The sequence below is a fragment of the Mirounga leonina genome, unplaced genomic scaffold, assembly GCF_011800145.1.
Source record: "Mirounga leonina isolate KUSES-001 unplaced genomic scaffold, KU_Mleo_1.0 Mir_53, whole genome shotgun sequence".
Taxonomy (NCBI): domain Eukaryota; kingdom Metazoa; phylum Chordata; class Mammalia; order Carnivora; family Phocidae; genus Mirounga; species Mirounga leonina.
Genome location: NW_023270807.1, coordinates 70,885,096 through 70,909,413, shown reverse-complemented (window position 1 = coordinate 70,909,413; position 24,318 = coordinate 70,885,096). Strand labels below are relative to the sequence as shown.

General features: G+C 39.2%; 1 protein-coding gene across 1 annotated transcript in view; it reads right to left on the bottom strand.

Moving 5' to 3' along the window:
- NT5DC1 (5'-nucleotidase domain containing 1) overlaps nucleotides 1–24,318 on the bottom strand; it is a 145,637-nt gene that overhangs the window by 8,225 nt on the left and 113,094 nt on the right. Inside the window, exons 7-11 of the mRNA XM_034990335.1 lie at nucleotides 20,374–20,548; nucleotides 18,553–18,650; nucleotides 9,748–9,866; nucleotides 8,474–8,626; nucleotides 1,095–1,263 (exon numbers count right to left, since the gene is read on the bottom strand). Of these exons, the coding sequence (XP_034846226.1) occupies nucleotides 1,095–1,263; nucleotides 8,474–8,626; nucleotides 9,748–9,866; nucleotides 18,553–18,650; nucleotides 20,374–20,548 (714 nt within the window). The remainder of the gene's footprint in view (nucleotides 1–1,094; nucleotides 1,264–8,473; nucleotides 8,627–9,747; nucleotides 9,867–18,552; nucleotides 18,651–20,373; nucleotides 20,549–24,318) is intronic.

Sequence of the window (24,318 nt, the reverse complement as noted above, 5' to 3'; positions counted from 1 at the left end):
TCCTAATGTCCTCCATGCTATTCCTTATGTTCCATAAATAAGTGAAACCATATGATAATTGACTTTCTCTGATTGACTTATTTCATTTAGCATAATCTCCTCCCGTCCCATCCATGTTGATGTAAAAGTTGGGTATTCATCTTTTCTGATGGCTGAGTAATACTCCATTGTATATATGGACCACATCTTTATCCATTCATCTGTTGAAGGGCATCTCGGCTCTTTCCACAGTTTGGCTATTGCGGACATTGCTGCTATGAACACTAATTAACTTTTTAACTGTGTCTAATCTGCTTTAAACATCCATTAATTTTTAATTTTGATTTTCTAATATTTCAAACATCTATTCTCTTTATTGTTTTTATGTCTCTACTAAATTTCTCAGTCCTTTCTTTTCTGTACTTGGCAATAGTAAATTTCGTTCTTTCTTTTTTTTTTTAATTTTGTTATTTCTGTTAGTGTATAGTCTCATACCCATGTGGGCCTAGCTATTTTTCATTATGTGCTGAACCTTATATTGTTTTTAGAAATAATATGAGTCCTAGACTGATGTTACCTTCCTCTAGAGAATATTCTCAATCCAGTTTTAGGGATTCAGCTGATCTAACACTGAGCTTTAGTTATCTTTAAGGTAAATTCAGGGTCTCAACACAGATTAAGAGAGTCCATCAGGTCCACCCCTCCTCTGGCAGACCTTACCTTCCACTTCCTATGCCTGTAGGCTCAGGAAGCTAATGAAAGGTCCATTTACTTCCCCTGGTGCCCTCTTTAGAATTAGCAAACACCAAACACTAAGGGAAAAGCAGCTCCAAAAGTCAGGTACACCTTACGTGGCTTCTTCAGGACCCTGTCCTGGTAATTTTTCCTTTTATCCTATGACTCCAAGCAGACTTAAAAAAAAAAAAAATCCAGTTTTTGTAGTTGGCTCCAGGAGACAGGCAGGTCCTAATTACCTAGGTTGCCATAACGTAGGTGTATCCCAAGAAAAATAAATGCCATGGGAAGATTTTCTTCTTTCAAAGGCAAGAATTCTAGTACTTACAGTCATTACTGTTTAGTAACAGCTAAAGTTTTATAAGTATTTTTCTGCTTACCTGCTATTGCCTCAATACTTGGAATTGCAATAGTGCTGTAAGTACTGATTCTCTTACAAGACCATGTATAAACCAATGAGTCTTCTGTATTTTCCAGTCCCGAAACTGAATCAATAAAAAAAGAGCCCCACTTTTTAGATAATGTATTTAGAGGCTTTGCCTTTGATCCCTGAAACAAGAGAACAATGAAACCTATGATTAATTTTCAATGTTGTAAGTTTTTCCCCCATTAAGTAAATCAAATAGAAAAACTCTAGGAATTTCAGTAGTTTACCTTTAACCAAACCAGATACTATATAAAAAGGAAAACAAAGCTTAGAAGTTCTTTCCTCCTCTGGGAGTACCTAGGTGGCTCAGCTGGTTAAGCATCTGACTCTTGATTTCTGCTCAGGTCATGATGTCAGTCAGGGTGGTGAGATCGAGCTCTGCATTGGGCTCTGTGCTGATGAGCATAGAGCCTGCTTAAGATTCTCTCTCTCCTCCCTCTGCCAACCACCCCCCTCCCATCCCGCCCAATGCTCTCTCCCTAAAAAAAAAATAATAAGAAGAGTATCCTCCCCTGGTTTTGTTTGGGAACCCTTTCTCATCCTTTGGGATCTGGCCTGGATGCCATCTAGGACATTTTCCTTAACTGTCCCACTCTCAGGTAATCGATGAGGTCTTCTCCATTTTCCCACCCTGAGTTTATTCCTAATATACTACTACTCATGCTAACTTTAAATTATCGTACTATTTAATTACTTTTCACTTCTGGCAGACAATGAACTATAGAAGATTAGGAACTTTCTTATATATTATTGTAACTTCAAGACTTAATGTCTAAGTCAGAGCAGGGATATAAAAATTGTAGACTAAAAGATTCATTAAAAAATACTTCTCAGTATTTTATGGATATGGAATAAAAGTAAGAATTGTAAAGACTCCCATCATATCCATATAATCTGGGTTATAAAATCTGTCATCTTTTAAATTTTTTTTAAAGATTTTATTTATTTATTTGTAAGAGAGAGAGAACACAAGCAGGGGGAGCGGCAGGCAGAGGGTCCTGGGATCGAGTCCCGCATCGGACTCCTTGCTCAGCAGGGAGCCTGCTTCTCCCTCTGCCTGCCGCTCCCCCTGCTTGTACTCTCTCTCTCTGACAAATAAAATCTAAAAAAAAAAAAAAAAAAGAAGGAACTGTGTGTGACTGAAGCAGAAGTCTCTGATATTCTTAGCAAAGAGGCTTGCATAAATTAAAAACAGTATATGTATATGCTGAACAAGAGACTGGTGTTAGACTGACTTTTTAATAATGAATGGTCTTATTAAGATATCTCTGCTAATCCAATAAGCTCTTATGTTTGACACTTGTGATAAAAATTTTGAGTATTGCTCTGAAAAATTTGTATGTATATGTACACACATACACAGAGCTACCAAATCTTATTTCTCAATTACAGTGTAAGTAGATTTAATTAAGGATGAATCTATATAAGAGAGAGTATTATACATATGGAAACTAAGTTATATTGGATCTCTCTTTCTCTCCATACTTATATAAATTAGAAATGATCCATTTACAGTCTTGAAAAAGGAAAAAAAAAAGTACGTGTATGAATAATCATGTTAGGGTCACTGACCACCATGGAAAAGTAAGACGTTTTCAAGAACGACAAAAAGCCCTGAATATAACCAGTTTCCTCTACCTAACTTGTAACTTATTTTTATTGACAAAACTAACTACAAAAGAGCGCTGAGAAAAAAACCTAACAAAAAAAATGTCTCATAGAAAGTAATTTGAAGGAATCTAACTCCAAACTCATTATACCTTTTATGAGAATAAAAGAGAAAATGTCTTCAAAGCAGTGGTATTCAAATATTTACTATTACTATAGATAAAACTGAAAAATTACATAGCTGCAGCAGTCGCCAAAATAGTCAAATCATCAAAGTCAAGTAACATTTCCATTACATGGTGAACAGGCTTTGAGTGGACTACATTTTTTGAAAAGGAATAACATTTCCTTATGAACTATCCTTCATCTTAAGTGGGAACTGGCTTTTAAAAAAAAAATGGTCAATTGGTTTTAATTTAAAAACTACCCCAAACACAGCAATCTAGAAGGGTAAATTTTTTCCCCCACACTTAACTCCCTAATTTTATTATTATTATTTTGTCTAATGGGTAGTAAAAAAACAACTTGGTCTAATTTTCTTATTTGTTTTTTTTTTTGGAAGATTTTTTTAGAAGGGAATGAGGACACAATTATTATTTATCGCTTTCAATGTATCTGGAACATAAAGCCAACAAACTGATATAAATTCAAATTACTGGTTCTTTTAAAAAATATGCTTTATTTTTTAGCTACCCACTGGAGTACTGAGAGAGAAGTATCTCTAGTAGGCCTAACCACAGTCCCTGCCCCAGATATACTCTTCATTCTGGGAATTTCTAAAGGGTAGTGGTTATGTTCCAGGCATAATTCTTTTTTTTTTTTAAGTTTTATTTATTCAAGTAATCTCTACACCCAATGTGGGGCTCGAACTCGCGACCCCGAGACCAGAGTGTCATGCTCTTCTGAGTGAGTCAGCCAGGTGCACCGGAGGCGTAATTCTTAATGAAACAGTGTTTGTTTCTGACTGAAATGCCAAATAATTGTTTACTAAAATAAAGATTAAAGTGTATTTCATTATAGTACAGAGTTGTCTAATGGAGTGAAGCTTTAGTGAACAATATTCATCCCAGTTTATGTTTTTCTAATCTAACTCATAGAAATGTATCTCAGACTATTTTATTAGTAAATCAATTTAAAAATCCAGACTTTTATCAGTCTGATTGCTTGCAGGTGGTATCAATATCACCATTGTTTTAATTTGTGCTTCATGGATTACTAGTGAGGATAGGTATCTCCTCCTGTGTAAGCTTTCCCTGTCAGTCAACTGCTGGATACCTTTTCCAGTTTCTTACTTCAACAGATATAAATTCACTGTTGGTTTTTATTAGGTTCAACCATAAGAAAGTCCTGATGTTCAACTATTTTAGACATACGAAAAAGGGCAATTTCATAAGGTTCCATCTAGATGGGTGTTGTAAGACCCTTTTCCCTGTCTTTTACCCACTGGTTAACAGTATTCCAGGTATCTTGAACAAAAATATTTAATAATGATACAAAGTCATTTTTTTTTCTATTTTTAAAAGATTTTATTTATTTATTTGTCAGAGAGAGAGAGGGAGAGAGAGACAGAGAATAAGCACAAGCAGGGGGAGCGGCAGGCAGAGGGAGAAGCAGGCTCCGTGTGTAGCAAGGAGCCCGATGCAGGACACGATCCCAGGACCCCGGGATCATGACCTGAGCCAAAGGCAGACGCTTAACAACTGAGCCACCCAGGCGCCTCTGATTCTTTTAAGAGAGAGAGAGAGAGAATGCAAGCGGGGAGGGGCAGAGGGAGAGGGAGACAGAGAATGTTAAGCATTTCTACACCCAGTGCGGGGCCTGACACGGGGCTCGATCTCATGACCCTGAGATCATGACCTGAGCCGAAATCAAGAGTCAGCCACTTAACTGACTGAGCCACGCACGTGCCCCAAGCTATTGATTTTTTTTTTAAGATTTTATTTATTTATTTATTTGACAGAGAGAGAGAGAGCATAAACAGGGGAAGCGGAAGAGGGAGAAGCAAGCTCCCTGCTGAGCAGGGAGCCTGATGCAGGACTCGATCCCAGCACCCTAGGATCATGACCTGAGCTGAAGGCAGACGCTTAACCATCTGAGCCACCCAGGCGCCCAAGCTATTGATTTCTGAATACTGATTTGGATCCAGCATTTTCACAACTCTCTTCTTAGTTATAATAGTTTGCTGATTTCCTAAGGTGGTCTATGCTAATGACCATACAACTCTGAAATAATCACAATTTTGTATCTTCTAACCTTAATTCTGTATTTCTTTTTCTTGTGGTGTTGGCCACCGCTCTGTTACACAATATAATTAATAACAGATATCCTTTGTCTAGCTCAGAACCTTGAAGAGCATGTGTCTCCATTAAGTATGGCTTTTTTTCCTCATTAAATTTTTCCATTACAGATTATATTCTCACTGGGTTTTGTTGGATAGCGTTTCTCTAGTTAAAAGGCTGGCCCCTTCTGGTTTGCTGAGAATTTCCATCATTAAAATGAATTATTTTGGCACCTAAATTTCATAATATGTTACTCTAAAAAGCTGAAGAATACATTTTTATTTGTTTTGAGTTAAAATGAAGAAACAGATGAGAATAGTAATGAAGGAAGCTAAAGAGGAGAGCTCCCTTTGAAGGCTAATCTTATGAGATTTAAGACTGTCCAAGTAATTACAGGATTAATGAAGTGACTTTTATTTCCCAAAACATAGATAAATGGAAACAAATTATTCTTCCTTAATCTCTCTCCTTAACTAGGTTTACTTTAATTATTAAAATGGGCCATTTTTGCTTATCTGTTATGCTCCAATATAGTAGAGTGGATAATCAACAGATGCAGTAAGATTTTCGAAAAAAATTTCTTATTTAAGCCTTTAGAGTGCCATTTGAGATATTCTCCGTCCTTATCTTGAGTTTCCTGTCACAAATGAAGGGAAGTAAAAGTGACCTTCACATTCCAGATGGTTTTATGGAGGGTGAAATTACTGTAACTATCCGAGAAACTGAATTCAAGCCTAAGTGAAACAAAATGCTAATCTCTACAGAATGTAGTAAATGTTTTTGTTCAGTGAGTGCATCAATCCTGAAATGATCTGATTTGTTTTTAAATTATACTGTTAGAAGTTCACTTAAGCTGCATAAAATTCACTAGAACAAGGAATTAAATCCCTTTGCATTCAGGTTTTGTACTCACTAAAACACTGCATGTGATATATATTCTGTGTATGACACTTGGTTAGAAAAATGAAATGACATTTTTCTTAATAATTACAAAATCAACAGAAGAACCCTCACAAGATGCTTTCTGTTTAGCTCTCTTTATGGACTGTTTCCCTCCTCCTATAGCAACTGAGGATGTCTGTATTCCTGTCTCCTCCACAGGGAAGCAGGAAAGAATCTGAATTCTCATGACATGCTGTACTTATACCAGGCTTTGATGTGCTGATGGAAAAAGTGCTCTGTGTATAGGAATACAGGGGAACTTAAATATGAAAGCAGTCTGGCTTTTAGAAGTCGTGGTCCTAGGTTGTGTTAGAAGATAATTAAAAAAAAAAAAACCCACAATTTTTTTTTTTAAAGATTTTTTATTTTTTATTAGAGAGAGAATACAAGCAGGGGGAGCGGCAGATAGAGGGAGAAGGAGAAGCAGGCTCCCCGCTCAGCAGGGAGCCCGATGTGGGGCTCGATCCCAGGACCCTGGAATCATGACCTGGGCCGAAGGCAGCCGTTTAACCGACTGAGCCACCCAGGCGCCCCACCCACAATTGTTTTTAATAAATTTTAAATCTGCTTTTAAATATAAGCAGAAAGATGTATGATTAGAAGATTGTCCTTAAAGTAGAGAAAACTAAGTTGTCCTGAAACATTTGCTAAGGATGTGCCCATCAATACAAATACTGCCTCAAAACAAACTACAAAAACATGGTGGCATTCAGTCTGACCAGGATAACTTTGGAGTCAAGTTGCACAAGAATACTCTGCTTTTTCAACATAATGCTTTAGGCCACAGCTGGGAATCCTGCAGCAAAACACCTGCCTCAGACCCCAGCAGAACAGGGGAATCCATCTGCCACAACTCCACTTTTCCTGGAATCTTAACAGTATGAGATGGGAAGACAGTTCAGGGCTAAAACTGGAACCTTCTGAGGGCTTTATTCTAACCTTGTCACTCGGCCAAACCATCCTGTTCCTTGCTTCCTCGTTCATGTTCAGTGGAGCAGGGTGGGTTGGGGAGGTAGAGTTTGATAGGAAAGGGACATTATTCCAATTCTGTCTTAGGAAATAAAACTTTCAAGCTGTTGACGCATCATTTCCTGTCTAAAAGTCAATTATGAACTCTGTTCATGTGTTTGTAACTAATTAACAAGAGAAAGGGGTCATGGGAAAAGGATGGGGCTACTGTTTATTATAAATGTTGGAGGAAACTTTCCCATGGATTCTTCATTTTCTTAATACAGTAACTGTAATTCTCAAATCATTCTGAAGAAACCAAATCTCCTAATTTCTCTTTAGTGAAAACCTTCTCCAAAGTCACTCAGGATACAAGGCCTACCTCCTATAAGACTGCTTTAAAGCTCTTCCTAACTCAAATAGTCCAAAGAACTTCCAATGTCATGTTGAAGACTAAATGCTACTCAATGGAAACATCTAACATCTAACATTTTGTTGGGTCTACTTATAGTTATTATTACTTTTTAAATAAATAGACTTTAGGTTTACAGATAAACAAAGCAGATAGTACAGAAAGTCCTCATACGTCTGTCCCCCTCCTGCCTCCCCTTCCCCCCACTGTCTCTCCTATTATTAACATTTGTTATCACGAATTAACCAGTACTAATGAAAGTCTGTAGTTTACATTAGGGTTAACATTTTATGTTGGATAGTTCTTTGGGTTCTGACAAATGCATAATGTCATGTTTCCACCATTACAGTATCGTGCAGAAGAGTTTCACGACCATAAAAATCCCTTGTGCTCCATTTATTCACCTTCCTCCCTCCTGAGCCGCTGGCACCACTGGTCTTTTTATTTTCTGTAGTTTTGCCTTTTCTAGAATGTCCTATAGCTGAAATCATACAATATATAGTCTTTTTAGATTGGTTTCTTTCACTTAGTAGTATGCCCTTTAGATTCCTCCATGTCTCTGTGTGGCTTAATAGCTCATTTCTTTTTATTGTTATTTTTTGTTTCTTGACTTGAATTTTTCCTTCTTTATCTGTTCCACTGGAATGAATTTAGAAATGCATATTATTTGCTGATCTTTCTTCTTTTTTGCTTTTATATACTATTTACCCTTTTCAGATTTATGACATATTTTACCTCAAGTTTTCACCTAAGTTTTATTCTTGGCAGCTCAGGAGCAAGTCTAAAGGAGCTACCAATTTATTAACTTATACTCATGAAGAAAGAGCAGAAGAGCTTTCATGGCCAAGCAAAAGAGACATAGGGTATGACTATAGTGAGTCAGGATCTGGTCGCCTCAGCATTAGCCAAAAAACACCCATGGTGTCATAGCACTTGATGAAAGCAAGAGAGCTGGGAAGACAGATGGTCAGTGTCATCTTGGCATTATTTAAAAATTATCAACAAGATTAAAAACAGAGCTGAGATAGCAAGAAGATCACCATAAGTGCCAACAGATTTCGTCGCTCTTGGCACACGCACTTTTTAAGATATGTCAAACATAAAGGTTGTTCCTTCCAGGGAGGAGCAGAAGGAAACCCTTACCTCATATTTTCCTTTCTTCTCTAGAGGCTCTGATTCTTCAGGCTTCCTGTCTCTGTCCCCTCTGAGCTCTTCCAGGATGAGAACTGTCTCCCAATTACTATAATGACGGGCTGGGAAAATGTCTGAATGCATGCTGTCACCAAAGTAAACGACCTGTAAGTCAGATAGCAAATTCTATTTGAGGCATGAGAACTGTGAAAGAAAGTGGTGTTCACTTCATGAAGCAGAAAAAAAATTCCTCAATACCTATTAGAATAGGACGAAAGTTACATAAACATCTTAAACTTCCTTGACTACCTCACAGGCGACTGTCAACTTGCCCCCTTTGGTTTGTGGGGCACCAGGTTTGCTGTAAGAAGTGACACAGTGCATTTGCAGGCCGAAGAAAGGCAGAGGCTGATTTTATTCAGTTTCCTGAAGAAGCCAGAGTCTATATGTTTACAGTTAAAGCTGCCTTTAGAATTGAAGAACTGGTGGAGAAGTAGAGATGACTTGTTACAATGGGTTATATTCGCAGGAGTACACATCACAACTGCTTTTCCAAGAGTTTCTGGGACCTACCCAGACTGGCTGAAACAATCTGACGGGGGTGGGGGGGGTGAGGTTGGGCAAGTGGACTCTGGGAGGCTCCCCAGGTATTCTGAGGCAAAGCCCCATAGATCTAATCCACACCCCTCAATTTACATTTACCTGAGAAAACGATAAGGGAGTATGAACTAGAACCTCCAAGTCAGGATGCTCTATTAAACCCCTCAAGAGTTCCCAGGGGGCTATGGCAATGTGGGAGCCGATGGAGCAGGTGTCAGTTACCCACGATCTCTCTGGTAAACATTGTTTAGAAGAAAGTGTCCTGCTATAAAAAATGCACCAATGTCCAACATCAACAATGTGACCAGGATATCAAAAGCAAGCGTGTCTTTAGGCTAGTGTGTGGTGTAATTTCAATTAATGTTTGTTTTACATATAAAATTCGTTTGATGGACTGTTATCACGATATTATTCCTCAGGTATCCCACACACTAATCCAGTGTATCCCCTAGAACTGTGGCTCCCTGCTTGGAATCTTTGCTCTTCTCTGTTACAGATAAAGGTCCAGCCTAGATCACAGAGAGAAGGCTTATTTAAGCAGAAGAGGTAAAAGATTGGCAGATAGGCAGAGGTAGATGATTTCCCCATAGATAACTAAGCTGAATGCATTTAGAATTATGGTTTTAATTTATAATGGTTCATGTCTGCAAGTGGGCATCAAGAACCCCACCTCAATCAGAAAATACCTTGGGTTCATTTTTGCCAGTCATTTTCTTCAGAAGTTCATAAAGGTGGACAGCATTCCCTTGAGAGTACCAGCCAGGTTTATCAAGAGATGGCAGTGCTTCCTGCTCCTCATCATTTTCTGAAAATAGAGTTTGACAATCATATACCTTTTAACCAAGTGAGAGCACCCATTTGGGCAGACCGCACCGCACACGGCTGCAGGGTATGTACGAGATGGAACCATGTGGGGACAGGCGCTAGCATTCAGTGAGCACCTATGTCATTACAGGTCCTTCGTGGAGATCTCGATCCACAGATCTATCATTTTTCGTATATGTAGGATTTTTCAAATGATCTTTTTAGAGCAGTTTTAGGTCAGCAGCAAAACTGAGAGGTCTAGAGATTTCTACTATACCCCCTGGCTCTGCACATGCATGGCCTCCCCCATTATTGGTGATAATAATGTGTCAATGTAGGTTCATCAACTGAAACAAATGTACTACTCTGTGGGGAGGATGTTAATAATGGGGGAGGTATATATTATTTCATCCTCACAACAAGCCTCTTATTTGAGGAAAAGGAAGATCAGGGAAGTTATTTTGCTCAAGATCTCAAAGCTGGCAAGTAATTTATTATTAACCAAACTGCACAGTTTACCTTAGGACTTCAAAATGGGGCTAGAAGACCAGAGGGTAAGACAGAACCATAAACCATCTCTAAATTTGGATTCCTGGACCTGGATATGGCTCATGGATACAACTATAAACAAATACAACTATAGCAAAAGAGAAATTTTTATCTGGTATCCTCCTATAATGCTCAAATGCAGTGCTGTTTACTCCCCTCCATTATATTAAGAATAGGTCAGCAATGGATTAAAAAAAAAAAAAAAGGTAGACTTTAGAATGCATTTTGAACTTCATTTTATAAAGTTTATTGTTTTTACAATCTTGCTCAGATTGATAAAACAGCGCTATACTATGAAAAATGCAAACCAGTATTATTTTCATACAAGTCAATTATGTTACAGCTTTAATTTAAAACTTTTTTTTTTTTTTTGGACTGGGTAGAATGCATTAATTTAAGAACTCTTCCTATGAAAATATATATTCAGAAAAATTTTTTGTACCTAAGTTCTGTAAGATGTCCAAATTATTCCTCAAATCTTCTAACTTAATGATTAATGGATGTTTGGGTTATAACCATGAAGGAGAAAAAAACTCATACACCAAAGTTCAAACTTGTTCCTGTAACATACACATTCCCCCAAAACTGACTGAATAAAATTAGGAAACAGATAAGGGTTGGACAGAGAGATGGAAGAGCAATCAATTAAAGCAATTAGTAAATCAAACTTTTTATTTTCTTATTGTAAGAGCATATGGACAAGAAAAGTAAAAACACAAAATGGTAAAATTTTAGTAAAAGAGTTCCAAAATAACTATGGGGAAATGACACAGTTAAGGGTACGGCTAACAATCTTAAACAAAGGTAAGTTCTGTAACTTACCTTAGATAAGAAAATCTTGCCACAGAGAACGAGAATTTTGTTAAGAAGAGTTTTGTGTACCTGTGCGTGACCACTGACCTCAGCCCACAGCTGCCTGAATGTGGCTCACGTGGCCGCTCACACCTGTTCCCCCAACTCCCAATGTGCTTGGTGTTACTATCTTAATGTTTAAGTAGTATGTATTTATGTGATTTTTTTTGAATCGGTAATATACTTACATATATCAAAAGTCCCATTTTTGAACTCTCTCTGCTATGCACTTACCTGTTCTACAGAAAGGTAACCACTCTTTTATGCAGATAAAGCAAATATATACTCCTTTCCGCTCCCTTTTAAAAAACACATTTACTGAGGTATAACTGATACACAATGAACTGCACATATTGCCAGCATACAATGTGATGAGTTTTGGCGTATGTAATACCTGTTAGGAGCTGAACCGTGCTCTCCTCAAATTCATACGTGGAAGCCCTAACCCCTGGTATCTCAGAATAATTCAGAATGTGGCTGTACTTGAAGACAGGGCCTTTGAAGAGGTGATCAAGTTAAAATGCGGCCATTAGGGTGGGCCTAATCCAATACGACTGGTGTCCACATAAGAACTGATTACGACACATAATTAGGTGATTAGGACACAGAAGGAAGACCATGTGATGACAATAGGGAGAAGATGCATATCTACAAGCGAAGAAGAGAGGCCTCAGAAGAAACCAATCCTGCTGACACCTTGATCTCAGACTTCTAGCCTCCAGAAGTAAGAGAAAATATATTTATAGTGTTTAAGCCCTCCGTCTGTGGTTTATTGTTACAACAGCAGTCTTGGCAATTAATATTATACCCATGAACCCTCTATTTAAATGCATATATTGGCACACTTTTCTGCAATGTGATTTTTTAAAACTTCTCTAGATAATACATTGCAATCTGCTTAGTTTTTAAAATAGGAGCATGTTCAATAATTAATAGTCATCTATTGGTAGATATGAGATGTTGCCATTCTTTTGTTGTTATAAGGAAAATGTTACAAACAGAGTATCCTCACAGCCTGGTGGGATCAAATAGACTGACCTGGAAAAAACTCATTTTCTTTTTTTCTTTCAACTCTTTATTTCAACTATATTTTACAGAACACTTTAGGTATGAGGTATATAGCAGTGAACTAGATGGTCCAAGCCCCTGTCTTTAGGATGCTTATATTCTGGTAGCAATCTCTGACTTGCTAGAGGTTTACTAAACAATGACTTATAATTAAAAATATATTTAGAATTCTTTTGATTCCTTGAACTCCTTCCTATATTATGTGGACCTGACTGGACAGTGCATATTTACTTTTATATATCCCTTCTTCATTTTTGAGTTAGAATTTTTTCCTCCAATTATGCATTTTTATACACACTTTCTCCATTTTTTTTTTTTCCCTTGGCATGGGCGATGAGACATTTTTTAAATGTTTTTTTTTAAAATTTATCTTTTTAAGTAAGCTCCAGACCCAATGTGGGGCTTGAACTCATGGCCCCGAGATCAAGAGTCACCTGCTTTACCCACTGAGCCAGCCAGGTGCTCCCAATAAGACATTTTTAAAGTAAAATGTCGGCTAAAATGCTTGTCTGTGTTGGGAGCCATAAAAAGGAAATTACATATTAAGAGAAATAAATACTTCAGTAATTTGGAGCAAATTTAATAGCATATCTACTTATCTACTCTGGTTTTGAGGGTTTACTATTCATTTGATATTCCTAATTCTTTAATAACTAATAGCAGTTAATTCAAAGTCTTTTCCTTTAGTTTAAATATTCTTTTTTTTTTTTTTTAAGATTTTATTAATTATTTGTCAGAGAGTGAGTGAGAAAGCACAAGCAGGGGGAGTAGCAGGCAGAGGGAGAAGCAGGCTCCCCAGTGAGCAACATTCTTAACTACCTAGCTCGTTTCCATACCTAATATGCTGGGACGTTTATTTCTTTTCAGAATAACAATCTTCAATTAACTGCACTAAGACATTCTCTCTTGGGGTTACTAAAATCTGTCATTGGTGATCTGACCAGTAGCATCTGCCTCACCAGAAAATTTGTTTAGAATGCAGAATCTAAGGTTATACCCAGACCTACTGAACCAGAATCTCCATTCTAACAGGATCCCTAGGTGGTGTGAGTGTACATTATAGTCTGCGAAATACTCATCTATTTCCTGAGAGAACAGCAGGAACAAAAACCTGATAGAGGAATAGAAGGTGTTCATTCTGGCAAGAATAGACTAATGGGCATCTCTGTAGGGAGCAGAGTGAAGATGAAAAGGTAACTTAGCAACCAGATTTTGGAATTTGCCTTAGGATGCTACATGGAGTGGGGAGCCAAGGAGATTCTGTGTGCATGTGATTAACTATGCAGTATGTACAGTATGCCTAACAGTAATAAGTGAATTACATAAAATATATTTAAAGGAAGTGACAAATGGAAATCTGTGCCAAGTATCTGAGGGCAGTGGGCAAGACATGTAGGGAAGGAGAGGTACAAAGTGAGGGCAGGGGGAGGAGTTAAGAGACTCCTAGGGAAAAGAGTGATGCCGGCCTAACGGGAAGGGAGGAGAGAGCAGAAACGAGGCGGTTTAAACAGGAGGTGATGCACAGCATACTGGATGTGAAAGGGGAAAGAGACTGGAGGTTTGTCGCTGGGGGCAATTCAGTGGATAGTCAAGTACTGAAGATAAAGAATATAAAGCGGCCAGCATGTTAGGTTGTATTGTTTCTAGGTGGAAGGAGAATATCAAGTTTGATTTCAGAATATTGAGTAGAGCTAGCTGTGTGCAGGAGGAAATACCGTATGAGGCTCTAGAAAAGAGGTCTCAGGGAAAGATTTGGGAGTCGGTGTGTTGGTGACAGTTCAGGTCAAGAAACCAATGACAGAGAGTTGGGTTGTGATTCCCAAATTGGGGGCGGGGGGAGGGGTACCTGGCAGCACGGGGAACACAGCAGTGAAAAAGATACGGTTGCTCTCCTCAACGAATTTACCATCTTGCAAGATGGACTCCTCTCCCCCGACCCCAACAAGGCCTTAGCACTGGCGAGGAGCTGAATCACCCAGTGATGGGGAGGGATGCTGCACACTTTGCCTGGAAGAGCCTCCTCGCCCCCCAAAGAATCCTTAAGCAGGGTTGGTAAGGGTCAGCCTGGCGGGAGGCACTCGGCTCCCGCCAACTCGGGTGCAACTCGCCCCTTCTCGTCTCTATGACAACGGCTGACGTCAGGCCTGTGCGACAGTCGCAAGGACACCCTGCCCTTGAGGACTGGCTCACCGGGCGCCTTCCATCCCAGAAGCTCCTCTGCCTTACTTTTACTTCTGCCTTTAATCCATTTGGAGCAGTGATTTGATTTACGTGACACTGGAGGCTGCAAGAGCCGACTGACATGACTTGCATGGTACAATAACGTTAACTGCCAGATGGAGGATGGTTTGAGGGTTACAGGGCTGATGGAAGCTGGGGGATCAGTCATTAAGCACTGTCATACCCAGCAGCGATGGGAGCGTAGCAGTACACACAAGGGATGATAAGGGCGGTGGCAGGAACGTGGTAGGTGACCAGCCTGAGAAAACTGAAGGACAGGTTAGGATGTGAAGGGGAGAGAGGAAGAGAAGATGATGGATTTTCCTAGCTTGGGCAAGATCCGTTGGAAAAGTTGTAATGGAATTATGGAGTACGGAAAGAGGAGCATACCAAGATGGGAGGGGAAATTAATGGGTTGTTAAAAGCACATCAGGTTTCCTGCAACGCCAGGGCTGCAGGGTGTGGAGAATTTAGAAATACGCCTCTGTAAGTCAGGGAAAAGTGACGCCCAGAGATAAGGAATTGGGGGTCATTAGTATATAGGTGATAGTTGAAACCATCAGAGTGATAGCTGAAGAAAGGAGGGTTAATACGAAATGCTGGAAAACAATAACCTTTAATAAGAAGCGTGAGACAATGGATATTAGTTCCAAACTGACTAAAAACTAATGGAGATACTTTTAAAAATATGAAATGTAGTATACTTTGACACTAATATTGAGGAAAAATCTGTTAGAGAAACAGGTGTGAAGCTTGGAAAATATGCTGTTTAATCATAAAGTTCATGGGACTACAGTATACAGGACTGGGATCAGGCTTTTCTCTGGTTACTCTTCAAAGGAATAAATTGTCTTTTTTTTTTTTTTTTAAAGATTTTATTTATTTATTTGACAGAGAGAGACACAGCGAGAGCGGGAACACAAGCAGGGGGAATGGGAGAGGGAGAAACAGGCTTCCCGCGGAGCAGGGAGCCCGATGCGGGGCTCAATCCCAGGACCCTGGGATCATGACCTGAGCCGAAGGCAGACGCTTAATGACTGAGCCACCCAGGCGCCCCTGGAATAAATTGTCTTAAACATAATGAAAGACTCTTCTTTTTTTGGAAATCAGTGAATTCAACAATGATGATCAACAATTTTTTCCTTTACTATTGTTAACAATTCTTAGAAAATTACATATTGATTTAGAAGCTAAATTTGTGTTAATGCTGTTTATTCACAGCTATTATTTAACTACACAGTTTCATTTGTGTGAAAATACTTTGATAACCTACTTTGTATTGGTTTTGAGCACAGTGAATATTTTACTGCAATAAAATATTTTAGTAGAGTGAGAGAAAGGTGAAGGGAAACCAGCAATGGAAACAATTAGAGGTAGGCAAAGAATCAGAATCAGCACCAAAATGAACACTACAACAGAACATCATGAATGAGAGTTTCTTTAATATTAGTATGATCCTCTTTTTAATAACAGTTCTGGCAATCTTATTGCTCTCAAAATGGGAATAAAGTATTTTGTGTTAACTAAAAACTGCAGGATTCATTGCATCTTCCACTGAAATATTTTAAATTGGAGGTCCCGAAAATTAGAGCTAGAAAGAACTTTAGAGATCTTCTAGTCTAATCACTTCTGGATGTGAAAAAAACAGAGGCAAGCTTTTCGATGTATCTACAGGAAAAGCATGAAATCCCATATATTCTGAGCAGAGAGCAGGGATGAGGCGGTTTAAACAGGACGTGATACACAGCATAGTGGATGTGAAAGGGGGAAGAGACTGGAGGTTTGTCGCTGGGGGGGCAATTCTGTGGATAGTCAAGTCATGACGATAAAGAATATAAGGTGGCCAGCCCGTCTGCAGTGTTTTGAAGAGTTCACTGGAGGTAGTGGAACCAGTGAGTATAGACAACTCTTTCTAGAATTTTAGCTGTGAAGGTACTCAGAGAATTGAGGTTTTAGCTGGAAGACAATGTAGAATCAGGGCATATTTTATGTTTTTTTAAACTGAAGATAGAAGAATATGCATATATATCAATGAGAATGGTCTAGACAGTTGTTTTCGACTGTGGCAGTTTTGCTCCTCAGGGCAAATTTGGCAACATCTGGAGACAGATTTGGATGTCACAACTTGGGATATGGGATGCTACCGGCATCCAGTGATTAGAGGCTAGTGATGCTGCTAAGCAGCCTACCACACACAGAACGGCACCCCTACTACCACTAACCAAGAAGGACCTGACCCCAAATCTCAGAAGTGCTAAAGTTAAGAAACCCTGGTCTGGGAGAAAGGGAGAGAGTGATGGTATTTTTTATATGTTGGTTTAATGTCTCCTATAAATCCCTGATGTTAAGAAATAACCTGTTACTGGGAATTCAAATAATACTCTTTGTGTTAAACAAACAGAAAAAAACTAAGTATTTCCCCTTCACAAATTTATATTTAAATACATAACTACTCAACACATTTTTTTTTAATTTTATCTGCAGGATTTTCATATTCCAAGAATATCTATACCTGTTCTGTACCTATAGTAGTCCTTATATTGTTCCACAGAGATTGTTTTTTTTAAGATTTTATTTTCAAGTAATCTCTACACCCAGTGTGGGTTGAACTCACAACCTCGAGATTGAGAGTTGCACGCTTTATGGACTGAGCCAGCCAGGTGCCCCATGGTCCACAGAGATTTTTAGTAAAATTTCACACGTACACCAGTAATGGAAAACAACGCACATTAAAAATATGCCAAATTTTCTTTAACATATTGGAGACCACAAATGCATGAACTTATGCTAACAAGTTACTGCATTTTTTGCACTGTATTTGTTTAACTGAAAAGTATCAAAGATAGAAGGATGAACTGTTTAAAAACTACTATGTGGAGGTACCTATCTACAATCTGGTTTCTATCTCCATCATTCTCTCTGCATTTGATCTCATATAAGCCCATGGCTTGAAAATATCCCATGAGCTAATCACTCTCCCAAATTTATATCCTGAGCCTAAAGCTGTTCCCTTGGATCCCATGCTCATTTATACAATTTCCTAATTGTTAGTCCCAGTTGAATAACTTATAGGCATTTCAAGATTAACATGTTAAAAAATGATTTCCTAATAGCTATAACCCCCACCCCATAAAAACTTTTCCTCTGTGTTTTTCCTCATGGCTGCAGATTAGTAGCACCATTCACCCATTTGCACAATTCAGAAAAAAGAAAAACCAACAAGTCATTTTTGATTACTCTTTTCATCCTCAGCTTCTGAAAGCATCACCAAGTCCTGTTTTCCATCTCCACAATGCATCTTAAACATGTCTACTTCTCTCCATCTCTAGTACTACCTCCTCAGACCAAACCACACTCTCTCATTTGGGACACTCAGTGCCTATCTTTCCCACATTCGATCCATTCCCCACCTCGCAGCCAAAGAGCTCTCCGTGTCACTCATACCTCAATTGAATAGCTTCTCAGAGCTTGTGGAATAAAATTCAAACCCGTTTCCACAGTGCATGAGGCTTCCTGCCTCCCCAACTTCCTCTCCTCTCTCCCCCTGAATCACTGGCCTCTTCTCTGTCATTGGAACTCGCCGAAAGTACTCCCACACTGGGCCTGTGCATTTGTTTGTCCTGCTGCCACTTTTCCTCTGCTCTTCTCATTACTGGTCCCTCACATCCTGCCTGGTAAGTCGTCTTGCCAGATCTTTCTGGACAGGCCTTCCCTAGTCAATAGATCTAAGGTGTCCTCCTGGTTTACCTCATCAGGAAGTCATTTCTTTTCATGACGGCTAACACGGCCTGAGGCCTATAATTATCCCCACGCATTTACTGACTTGCTCAATGTGTTTATGTATTCCTGTGAGGGGAAAGAAGACCTGGTATCACTTTTATACCCCTTGTTGTATTTAACATAGTACTTTGCACATGGTTGTCAGCCAACAGGTATTTATTAAGTAACTGAATGAACAAATCTTAAATAAGAGAAGGAAGAAACAAATGTTAACTTACCAAGTGTCCAGAAAGGTCTCTGACTTGGTAAATGGGAGAAGAAACCAGGCTTCAACGCATTTGTAATCACAATGTCAAAAAGATCTGTAAAATCATTCCTAAAAAGCAACAGTATTTGTCATAATTTTAAGGAATTAGAAAAAATCCATATAAAATAGAACTTAAGCTTTATCTGACCACAGAATCATTTCTTATTTTTTGATTAACTTTTATATGCTTTCTCTATATTTTATATGTAGAAATAGAAGGTGGTTGAGTACTACTCTTCTGACAACACCTTGAAGTATATACATAAGAGGGAAAAAATGCACATTAACTCATTAACTGGGTCTAAGCTGGCCTTCTCATGATGGTAATAGTTACAGTGAATGAGTTCAATAGCTTCTAACAACAAAAATATTCACGAACTAGGTCTTCAAATGTGGGGCCTGAATTCTGGGTTTATTAGCATGAAGCTATTAATAATTTTGTATGTTACATGGATCCTACAGAAAGCTACCATCATATCAAGTCAGGGGACATCTTTTAGAGTGTTCAAATATGAAGAAGATACATTATTTTGAAAATCAGTGTAATCGTACAATGAGGTAATTTTAGATAACAATAATAGTTCTTTAGTCTGTATTTGATACTATATTAGGGATCATTTGGGATGGCAAAGGAAAGATGGGACTCACCACAGCATTGGGGGAGATAATATTTGCAAATCTAAACTACACTGAAGAGAAAATTAAGATAGGAAGAAAAACTTGGGTTATCTATGCAAATGAAAAAGAAAGTAAGAGTGCTTATTCTGAAGCACGGTCCCACTATCAGGACAGCAGAGTCTCACGGTCAAAGAGGCACCGTGCAGGGCATCCAGGACTCCTGCCTTAATTCACTCCAAGGATCCCAGGCCTACGTATTATTCAGAAAGCAGAAAATCCACTGGTAGGTCGTAAATATACTACAGACCAATCTAAACCCACATGTGCTGAGGAACATGGACATCAGGAGGCTAAAGAAGTCAGCGAGAGGTCAGTGTTGACGGTGAAATTTGCTTCATACTCGGCAATTTGGTATTTGCTGAAGTCTGAAGGAACGTTGCGGGGGATCTAACAGCCCATTTTACAATCTGGCTGTGACCATGGATATTCCCTGGTATTGCTCACAAGAATGACATAAATAAATGATACTGAAGCTTACCAACTACTTGAATACTTTACCTGTGCTACCCTATTTAGACTCCCCACTCACACCTATTCGGTATGACTGTCCCATTTTTAAGATGACGAGATCGAGGACGAGAGTGGTTCCAGAACATACCTGAGGTCTCAGAGCAGGTTGCAAGGTCGGGCTTGAACCCATGTCTGTCTGAAGTCTCTGCATTTATACTGCCTTGACTTTCGTGGATGTCAGTCTCATCCCTGGCTGGGCTGAATGGCGGAGTAACGGCTCCACACCAAAAGGACCAGAGGGGTGGTACTCCAGGCAGGTGTCAGGGAGCGTAATCCACAACTCAGTGGCCCTCAGTGATCATCCGAAGCCGAGAAGCCGAATTCATGGAGCGCTGACTGCAGGACATGTTGTCCATCAACCTTTCAGAACCTCTAAAGTCCAGACCATTGGCGGGCTATGGGCATACTGGCCCTAGTGATAGTGCTTTGCTAAACTGTACTTGGGGGGGTGTTGCCGTCGGCAGATGGTGAGAAACAGCCACTGGTCACTCAGCATTGTCTAATATGAGGCTCTGGTCACGGGCGAGCACTTGTAAGGCAGCACCGGCCTCATCTGTCATCAGTATTTTCTAAGACCACGAAAGTGGAAAGACTCATCACTTACCCAAGAATATATTCACAGAGAAGTCGACAGTAATCACTGTGCGAACTCGTAATTAACAAGAGAATTTTCCCGGCATTCTTGAGCTGCTGGAGCCACTTTTTTACAGAGTCAGGACAAGTGTGTAAATATCTGCCCGGATCTCTCTTTATTTCTGGAAAATATATTCCACAGTTTTCTGAAAAAGAAAAATGTCAAGGAGATTTTTCTTTAAAAAAATTTTTTTTTGACTCAGTGTAGTCTCAAATCAGTTCATCTCTCTCAAAGCTATAGATAAAATTAAAAGGAGAAAAACTTGGTTCAGACATAGCAATGATGCCGTTATTAACTGCTTCTTAAGAACACTTCCTGTTCAACACATGAAGAAGTGCTCAACATCGCTCGGCATCAGGGAAATCCAAATCAAAACCTCAATGAGATACCACCTCACACCAGTCAGAATGGCTAAAATTAACAAGCCAGGAAATGACAGATGTTGGCAAGGATGCGGAGAAAGGGGAACCCTCCCACACTGTTGGTGGGAATGCAAGCTGGTGCAGCCACTCTGGAAAACAGTATGGAGGTTCCTCAAAAAGTTGAAAATAGAGCTACCATATGATCCAGCAATTGCACTACTGGGTATTTACCCCAAAGATACAAAAGTAGGGATCCGAAGGGGTACGTGCACCCCGATGTTTATAGCAGCAATGTCCACAATAGCCAAACTATGGAAAGAGCCAAGATGTCCATCGACAGATGAATGGATAAAGAAGATGGTGTGTGTGTGTGTGTGTGTATACACGTACATACAATGGAATATTATGCAGCCATCGGAAAGAATGAAATCTTGCCATTTGCAACGACACGGATGGAACTAGAGGGTATTATGCTAAGTGAAATAAGTCAAGCAGAGAAAGACAAGTGTCATATGATCTCACTGATAGAGGAATTCCTAATCTCAGGAAACAAACAGGGTTGCTGGAGTGGTGGGGGGTGGAAGGGATGGGGTGGCTGTGTGATAGAAATTGGGGAGGGTATGTGCTATGGTGAGCACTGTGAATTGTATAAGACTGACGAATCACAGACCTGTACCTCTGAAACAAATATTACTATAATTATATGTTAAAAGGAAAAAAAAAGAAGATAGTAGGAAGGGAAAAATGAAGGGGAGGAAATTGGAGGAGGAGACGAACCATGAGAGACTATGGACTCTGAGAAACAAACTGAGGGTTCTAGAGGGGAAGGGGATGGGGGGATGGGTTAGCCTGTGATGGGTATTAAAGAGGGCACGTACTGAATGGAGCACTGGGTGTTACATGCAAACAATGAATCATGGAACACTACATCAAAAACTAATGATGTAATGTATGGGGATTAACATAACATAATAAAATAAAATGAAAAAAAAAAGAATACTTCCTGTTCTTTCCTTAAGAACACAATGATTGAGAATGCCAGTTGAGAATGCCTGTTGGTTATTTGATAGGAACTGATAAACTATTAGAACAGATAACACAACATGATCAGTTTTAAATCAGAGAAAACCTTACAGCATTTGAAATGTCAATGAATAAATATTCTTTCAATCATTCAACAAATTATTTGCTGAATACAAATGACAAATAAATATTCAGACAATGCACCAGAAAGGTGTCGTTGGCGTGAAGCAACCGAGAGGGCAGCTGGGTTCCTCAGAGTCACAGGAGAGTTTCAGATGGAACTCAGACCAGAAGGCCAGTCTATTACAGCCTCCGAGAGGTGCTGGGATGTCAAATGGAAAAGGCCAGAAGGCACTGCACGGACAGCAAAAGCTGACGGGCTTCTCATCACCGAGGTGGGCTTGCTGGCTCTGCCCCTCGGAGTCTTCAGAGCCAACAGGGGTCAATCTGAGCTCTGAGGCAGATGCTGCCAAGACCTCCAGAAGTTCTGGTCAGACGCACCCGCAGTGCTTGACACGGTGCCTTCAAAGTTGTGTGTACTTAGCAGACAACTGCAGATTTGCCTGAAACGCTACTAGATTCATAAAGTACTTTCGAGATACTATTCTCTGGGGGCTAGCATTAGTAAGCAGATAGAGAGAACCCAAGTTACTGCTTTCTTTAAACTGCTAAGAAAAGGACACAAGCATAAACAAAACCACAGGAGAAAGAGCTTGTAATGGACACTAAGCTCTAGCACAGATAAGGGCTATTCCTGTAATTCTGTACAGTCTCACGCACTTAAAATAACAGTTATGAAAGTAACATTTCAAGAAACCAGGAGAAAGAAGAGTCTCTAAGCAAAAATACAAAATGCAACAAAACCAGAAATGGTAACAAACACTGTTGTCTGCCTGCCCAAATCCACCCTCCCGCCTTCTTCTCTGCTGGAGCTACTGATTTTCTTTGAGGTTTCATCCTCCTCGGAGGGGCTGGGTGCTCAGGGAGGGCATGGGTCTCTGTCAGTCTAACCTGTCGTGGGAATTCCTTCCCCCTGCACTGGATTGTTTAGGAAGTCCCAGAGACCCAGGCCTGGCCAACGGGACCTGAGAACTCTGCTGGGGGTCTCTGGAGTCCTGTAAGGCAGCGGAGAAGAAATCTACATAGCAGAGTATTCATCCCCTCTTCCACTCTGGACTTGGCTTCCACATCCTGCCTAGAACTGCAGCCATCCCCAGCACAAAGCCCAAGTCTGACAGAACCAGGATGGCCAAGTGGAAATCTGAAAGGAACCTGGGTCCCCGATGACCTCATTAGATCTCTAATTAAGAGACTGAATTAACTAACCACCGCTGAACATCCCCCCCCCCCCCAATTGTGGACTTCTGGTCACATAAGTCAATTTAACAGCAGCTTAAATATCAAGGATATCTATTGTTTGCAGCCTATAGCTTCTCTATTCGGTATCTATTCAGAACCCGATATACTGCAAGTATTAATCACAACCAGACCAAAAAAAAAAAAAAGAAAAAAAGAAAAAGAAAAAAACAACCATGTTACAATGTAAGAATAATATTCAGACATCAGGAGACCGAGAACAAAAACAAAGTCCACGCTCTTCTTGTATTTTGCCCTACAGGTACACTGTGTAAATCCCTAGGATCTCTTAATATAGTACAACTAAGTAGTGACCCTTAAAAAAATCTGTTTTTCAGAGAAGGTACTAGTAAGAAAGGGCTAATTTATGAAAGAGAAAATAATAAAATCAAATAGCTAAGAACAGAATAGTTTGAGGAATGACTATCCAAATAAATGGCAGAGGCTGAGTCAGAATTTATTACACCGAAGGGAGTCATACGTGAAATTCTTTCACCCAGAAAAACAAAGCTTTTGTAGCAATAGAAATATTATGGGATAGATAACAAAAGATTTGTGGTATATAATGCTGAAAACATTTACATACTTAAGTGTGTGTTTTCAGAACCAGCAGCTGAGAAAAGGCTGTTTTCCATAGCTGTATGTGTTTAGTGCCATCTAGTGATCAAAATATAAATTACTGCTACAAAACTATTCCATTTCCAAATGAATAAAAAAATAAAGTACATACATTTAAATACTGTATTTGAAAATTCTTGCCTAAATTGGTTTTATTAGTTTTCTTTAATAAACGACCCAAAAGCGTGCACACATAATACTTTAGTAAGAGAACATTATTCCCTGAGGCAATAATACGGGTGTTCTCATTTTGTTCATAAGCCAGATTAAAATGAACAAACTAAAATCTCCAAGTCCTGTACAAACAGATACCCAATGGTAGATTATGGGTTGCTCTTATTATAAATGATCACTGACTACTGGGGAATATATTTTCATTCTCTTGTAACCTCAAATCATTAAAGGAATAGATATAATTACACAAGTACACACTCATCTTTTTTAAAATTTATTTTTATTGAGATATAACTGACATATAGCATTGTGTAAGCTTAAGATGTACAATGGGTTGATTTGCTATATTTACATATTGCAATATGATTACTACCCTAGTGTT